Consider the following 7,168-nt stretch of genomic DNA (forward strand, 5'->3'; position numbering starts at 1 on the left):
TCTCAGATTCTCCAGCATCTGCAGTTCCTACTATCTCTGACATACAACTCTGCCTGGCTCCAGAGGGATGGATGGGCGTGGGTGTATCATCAGGAATAGGATATGATCTCCTGCTGTTGGGAGGAGGGGTATCCAACCCAGCCTCGATTTACACAGCAGCATGTGGTCTGGGAAAGAAGGAGCCTAGACAGTGCACAGTACTAACCCTCCTCCTTTCTACACTTCCAGGCAGTCGGAGGGAACATCATGACCGCCAGCCCTATCTCGGACCTCAACCCCGTGTTCATGGCATCTGGCTGCCTGCTCACCTTGTCCTCTGAAGGTGGGTGGTATCCCAGAGAGATGTTTGAGACCCATCGCTGTCTGACCGTGAACATGGCCGTGGAGCTAATCCTCCCTTTTGCCCTGTCTGCAGGTGGTAAACGCGTTGTGCGGATGGACCGAGATTTCTTCACAGGCTACAGGAAGACCGTGGTGAAGCCGCAGGAAATATTGCTCTCCATCGAGATCCCCTACACCAAGAAGGTAAGAAACCATCCCCTGTTTACTGTAAACAAACACAGAGAAGTGTGGAGAAGCTCGGCAAGCCTGGCAGTGTGTGGGGAGAGAAAGCAGAGTTAACGTTTTGAAGCCCAGTGACCTTTGGATTCTTGAGTGGTCACTGGACTCGAAATTATTAACTCTGCTTTATCCCTCCACATGCTGCCACACCTCCTGAGTTTCTCCAACAATTTTCTGTCTTTGTTTCAGATTCCCAACATCTGTAGTTTTTTGTTCAATTCTGGTTATGTAACTCTGCAAAAACACATTCTAAACTGAGTGTAGTCTATAACTTGACCAATGTGGGGACGATCAGTATGAAGGATTATGAAGTTGGAGGCGCGATGCTGGGGTGGAGTTTTAACCTTAAAACTGGTTTGGATCATTGAGCCATTAAAGTTGTATAAACCTGAACCCCAATTCCAACCTGCCCTGTTTCAGTTTTACCAACACCAGTTCACTGAGCAACCAACACTCTACAAAAAGGCTCTTTGATACCTCAAATATCACAAAAAGACTTGATAAGCAAGGGGAGAAAGAATAACGTGTGTTAGCAGGCGTGTGGTTTAATGAGAGAAAATAAGAACTGCAGATGCTGGACTCTGAGATAACACAGTGTGGAGCTGGAGGAAGACAGCAGGCCAGGCAGCATCAGAGGAGCAGGGAAGTTGATGTTTCAGGTCGGTGGATTAATATACGTGGATTATATGTGGATTAATGAGATCAATGTGATGGTGCTGTGGCTTTAAGAGGTTATTTTGTCCATGCTTTTGTTTGAAGAGAGATTGTAAGGCAGAGATCACAAGCAGTCTACCAAAACCGTTAGAGTAGACAGCTTGTAATGCCTCGGGTGTTTTTATAAGTTGGAACAATAGAAGCAGCCTGGCCAGGTGTGGCCAGTCTCACAGACCAGGATTGTGGGCTTGAAGAAGTGGAAGCTATTTCTCCTTCTCTCAATCACAGCCAAAAACTGGGGGTTCTCTTCCTCGGCTACTAGACTGCATATGAAACAAAAGCTGTTTTTCTGAATTTGCCTTTTTGCCAAGGAGCATGTTTATGAGATGTTACTATATTGGAACAGTTCATTAGTAATAGGTGCTGTATCTATTGTTCTGTTAAGTTTTCCAATCGAGTTAAGTTATTTTAAATTTCTCTTCCTTTGGATGTATTTTAACTACAGTGTTTAAATAAATTGTGTTTTGCTGAACGTCAAGTAGTTTGACTAGTTGCATTGCATCTGGAACAAGGCACGTTACATTTGCTTGAAAATAAGAAAATGTTAAAGTCTGGGCTAACTTCTAAAATGTTTTGAGGGGGTCTGGAGTTAAGGAGTTAATAAATGGCAGAGCAGGTTCAAGGGGCTCAGTGAACTATTCCCTCTCCTCATGCCCATGTGCGTATGTTTGTTGAGGTTCTGTCAATTGTCCTGTCAACCTCCTCTGATTTAGGAAGGACGATTTCAGCTTCACTAGTGTCTCCACTGTCACTGAATTCCCGCACCCCTGGCGCCATTCTGCTCGACCCCTTCCGCACCCTCTCCAAGGTCCTGTAAGTGCGGTCGACGCGTTGGTCGTTGACTTAGTCCGTTTCCTTTGCAGGGAGAGTATTTCTCAGCATATAAGCAAGCCCAGAGGCGGGATGACGACATCGCAATCGTGAACTGCGGGATGAGAGTCGCTTTCAAGGAAGGCACTGACATTGTGGAAGAGCTGGGGCTGAGTTACGGAGGCATGGCTCCGACCACGGCGTTTGCAAAGCAGACGTGTAAACGGCTTCTTGGAAAGTAAGTCACCTCAAGAGTTGATTCAACGTGACGCGCTTACCCTTTCACTTTAGTGAGGCCACTGAACTAGGGCTTCCCAATCATTGGTGGGGAGGGAAATACGTGATAAACTTCCCATTTTAACATACACGCGATAAATTAGTCAGACTTCATGCCCCTTAATCAAGAGTGGGAACAGCGATGTGGAGTACAGTACAGATACCCTGAAGCACACAGACACTCAGTTCCCCCTTGCACATAGCTATCACTGATAAGGTTATGGATTAATAATTATTTGAGGATGTAACCTTTGGAGATAAGCACCTCAGTGTAATATGTTCTATTCCTAATAGCTTAGTGGTAATGGACAGAAATGAAGTTTAATGTTTGCACATTTTGACATTTTTATTTACAGAGTCATACATGACAAGCATACACCTCCTGACTCGACATCCACAGTTTCAATCATCTCTTATATGTACGAGGACAACTGAATACTTATTTAATGCCCTCCACCAGAGCACAGTTCACCACAGTCTAGAGGGAGTGACACATTCCCTAAGGACATGTCTGTAACAGCCTCTAATGACGGTGATAGTTCCCCTCTGCCAGGAAACTGCTGTTGAGAGGTCTGGACCCTGTACCAAAACAGATTGAGGTTACTGACTTAGGAGAGGACCTGGCTATGCTGGGATGATCAGACTTGGCGACGTGCTGGGTGGCAGAGAGTAGGGGGAGGGAGGGGGTGCGTGATTTGGGCTAGCTTTCAGCTTGTGGCCAATGTCAGCCTTAAAACACTGGCCCACGGCCCCAGTGGCACTGGTTGGGGTGGGGGGGTGGATGGGTGCTGAGGCAGCTCAGGCAATGCAGTGGGCTCCCATAATGACCTTCCACATTGTAACATTGTCTGATAAATTGCAGGGGCAGGGAAATGTTGCCTTATACACACCTCAAACAGAAATTGGAATGGGCCAAGTACGACTTGCCTCGCTTTCAATCCTTAAAACGTTGGAACGTTGACACGGTCTCAGATGTAACAGTGATTGCTTTTCTCAAACCCCTCTCCGTTTAGGAAATGGAACAAGTCGATGCTCCAGGAAGCCTGCTCCCTGCTCGCTGATGAACTCACACTCTCGCCCTCTGCTCCTGGTGGCATGGTTCAATTCCGACGCACCCTGACTCTCAGCTTCTTCTTCAAGTTCTACCTCAGTGTCCTCCAGAAGTTGGGTCAAGACTTCAAGAACGTACGTAGCCCCTAACTCTGCTCACTGCCGGTCTGCCAACATGTACAGTGTCCAATATTTTGAACGTTGCTGCAGTGTTCCTGGCAGGATTGAAGTGGGCAGAGCAGCCACTTGAGAGTCGGTCCCAACGACTGAGATCAGAACCACTTGAGAAACAACCAGTGCCCGCTCTCTCTCTCTCTCTCTCCTGACACCATCGTGAAGTGGAGATGGAGCAGGATTCATTATGGCACACTTTGGAAAGGAGTATCAATTTAATCAGTAAAACAGAGTTTATCTAAAATCAGCCTCTGTGACCCACAGCAAGAAAAGCTCTGAGGAGGTGATGGCCTAGTGGTATTATTTCTGGACAATTAATCCAGAGAGCCAGATGATGCCCTAGGGGGCTGTGTTCAAATCCTGACATGGCTAGTGGTGGAATTTGAATTCAACAAAAATCTGGAATTAAGAGTCAACTGATGACCATGAACCCATTGTTGGAAAATCCCATCTGGTTCACTAATGTCCTTTAGGGCAGGAAAGTGCCATCTTTATTTGGTCTGGTCTACATGTGCCTCCAGGTCCACAGCAATCTTGACTGCCCTCTGGGCAATTAGAGACGGGCAATAAATGCTAGTCTATCCCACGTATGAATAAAAAACAAAACGACAACAATATCTGCCAATAAAAGATTTCTTAAACGAAAGACAACGCGTGAAAATAGTTCTGCCTAAGTTGGATAGAATTGAAGGCCAGCCGGGGAGTTTGGGAGATGGAGGAGTCATTTAAAATGGAGGGAAGGTGCCAGGGTGCTCTGAACAAAGTGGTATGGGAGGTGGATGGAACAAGAATTCCTTACATACCTAGACATACAAGGCTATGGGCCAAGTATTAGGAAATGAGATTAGAATAGTTAGGTGGCCACCACAGACTCAATGGACCGAAGGGCCTTTTTCTGTGTTATATACCTCTATGACTCTCTGACGTTGTAGGATAATTTAAGCACTGGGAGAGACTGCAGTAATTTCTCCTTTAAACGCTTGGAAGCTTTTTCAACATTTAGCTTTTCAAGAAAGCTTTCAATATCTTCTATGTCCTATCATAGATTAACATCCGTTTGGTTATCTTGTTAATCTTCTTTATTCCCCTTCTGGAGACATCACTTTCTTGGAAACTTTGACCATCAAAGGTACTATGTAGATATAGAATGTTAATGGGAGTGGACGAGACCATGGACCTGATCTCAACCAAAGTGGGACCTGCTTATCAAAGTAACTCTTTCAATGTTCCTCTTTTACACAAACGTACTAACTAGGACTTCATGTCAAAAAGTACTTAACTCCTCACTGACCAACCCCCATCCCAACTCCCTACTTACACTCACTTTTACTGGCTTCATCCCCGCCTCCTTGACCTGTCCGTCTTCTCTCCACCTATCTGCTCCTCTATGCACCTTCTATCATCGCCTCCCCCTCTCTCTATTTATTTCAGAGGCCCCTTCCCCGCCTCATTTCTGAAGAAGGGTCCAGACCCCAATCGTCAGCTTTCCTGCTCCTATGATGCTACCTGGCCTGCTGTGTTCCTCCAGCTCGACACCTTGTTATCTTGATTAACTGTGAAGCTCCTTCAACCAGACATGACACTAGTTTCCAAGTGTACAATACGTTTATTTGCCTCTATCACAATTTTCATGCTTGCAGCTCAGTTTCTGACAGTGTCTGTTTACTTTGCTCCAAATCCTCACTTCAGTGAAGCACAGTGAGCAGAGATTAGCTACCAGATTTGAGGAGCTATTGGTCACATGGTATTATTACATGAAACCATCTCGAAAGTATTCCAACTGTTATTTCTTGCTGCTGTGTCAGTAATGTTTGATAATCACTGGACGTCTGCTTTCCCTTTCCTCCCTTTAGGATTTCCAAGTCGAATCTATTCCTCCAGATTACCTCAGTGCCACGGAATTATTCCACAAGGACCAACCTTCAGCAGTTCAGCTGTTCCAGGTTAGTGGCTGTGGTCGTTATTCCATCAAACTTCTCAGATGCATGTCCTAAGGAATGCTGTACCTTGACTTCCAAAGTAACAAGAAACTCACAAAGTACCGAAGCAGAATATCTGTTGGAGTCAGAGATTATCATTCCTTTAGTCAGCAGTTCTTAGGCAAAATAGACTCCCAACTTTTATGTTATTGAGAAGAGGATTCTCACTTCCATCATCTGTTGAATACATTTCCTGAAGACTTGGGGTGGCACAGTGTCTCAGTGGTTAGCACTGCTGCCCCACAGCGCCAGGGACCCAGGTTTGATCCCACCCTCGGGCAACTGTCTGTGTGGAGTTTGCACATTCTCCTCGTGTCTGCGTGGGTTTCCTCCGGGTGCTCCGGTTTCCTCCCACAGCCCAAAGATGTGCAAGCTAGGAGGATTGGCCGTGCTAAATTGCCCATAGTGTTCAGGAATGTGCAGGCTAGATGGGTTAGCCGTGGGAAATTCAGGGTTACAGGGATTGTGTGGGATGCCTTCAGAGGGTCAGTGTAGTTTCAATGGGCCGAATGGCCTGCGCCCATGCTGTGGGGATTCTATGATTCAAAGAGTCTGCTTTTTGCAAAAAGTCCTTGTGACTGCTATGGCTCAGTGAGTAGTGTGCTCTTACATTTGAGTCAGAATCGTCAGGAATTCAAGTCCCACTCCAGGGAATCAAGTACAGAATTCAGGGCTAACTCTCCAAAGCTGCCTCTCTGCTTTCAGATGAATGATGGAGTTGGCTTAAGATCAGATGATGTTTTGTCTTATTAATATGTGGAATTTTCTTTCCAAGGAAGAATCTGAGGCTGGACCATTGAATTTATTTGAGGCTGAGTTAGGTGGATTTTTTGATAGATGGGAGGCATCAAAAGATATGTGGGGGAAGCGGTGGGGGAGGGCGGTGGGGGGTGTTAAGCAGGCAAGGTGTGAAACCATAACCAGATCATTCATGATTTAATTGAATGGCAGAGCATTTTCGTAGACCAAATGGCCTAAAATCCAGATCCTAAGCGTTACGTTCCTGTGAGACATTAAACTGAGGTCTACACTCTTTTAAAGGTCCCATAGCAGTACGTTTCAAAGAAGGTTAGGGGACATACACCTGTGACATGGCCTATATCTATCCTACAATCCACATAACAGAAACAGATATTATTATCACACCGCTACCTGTGGGATCTCCACGTGCACATTATTAATGAGAATTTGATTGATGAGACCAGCATCATCCAAATTTGTAAGCGTTGAAAGCTCGTTGTCAATGAAATGAGGATGGATTACCAGGAAAAGACAGGCAAGTGGATGAGAGAAGTGTCAGATCAGCCATGATTCTGTTGAATGGTAGAGTAGGCTTGAGGGGCTGAACAGCCTACTCTTGTTTGTTTCTCTTACGGCCTCATAGAATCATAGAATCCCTACAGTGTGGAAACAGGCCCTTCGGCCCAACAAGTCCACTCCGACCCTCAGAGCATCCCACCCAGACCTTGTGGAATATGGCATTGAGATAAAGGATCAGAGATAGTAGGAACTGCCGATGCTGGAGAATCTGAGATAACAAGGTGTGGAGCTGGATGCACACAGCAGGCCAAGCAGCATCAGAGGAGCAGAAAAGCTGACGTTTC

General features: G+C 45.8%; 1 protein-coding gene across 1 annotated transcript; it reads left to right on the plus strand.

The window, feature by feature from the left end:
- Positions 1-228: 228 nt before the first annotated feature.
- On the plus strand, positions 229-5,528 carry LOC125482503 (xanthine dehydrogenase/oxidase-like; the record flags this gene model as incomplete). The annotated part of the gene is made up of 5 exons (XM_048594588.1): positions 229-322; positions 416-525; positions 2,139-2,323; positions 3,375-3,546; positions 5,439-5,528. Coding segments are annotated over 5 exons (651 nt in total), but the record flags the coding sequence as incomplete, so codon positions are not given.
- Positions 5,529-7,168: the final 1,640 nt, after the last annotated feature.

Source organism: Rhincodon typus, unplaced genomic scaffold (genome assembly GCF_021869965.1).
Source record: "Rhincodon typus isolate 14 unplaced genomic scaffold, sRhiTyp1.1 hic_rhity00011338, whole genome shotgun sequence".
Classification (NCBI taxonomy): domain Eukaryota; kingdom Metazoa; phylum Chordata; class Chondrichthyes; order Orectolobiformes; family Rhincodontidae; genus Rhincodon; species Rhincodon typus.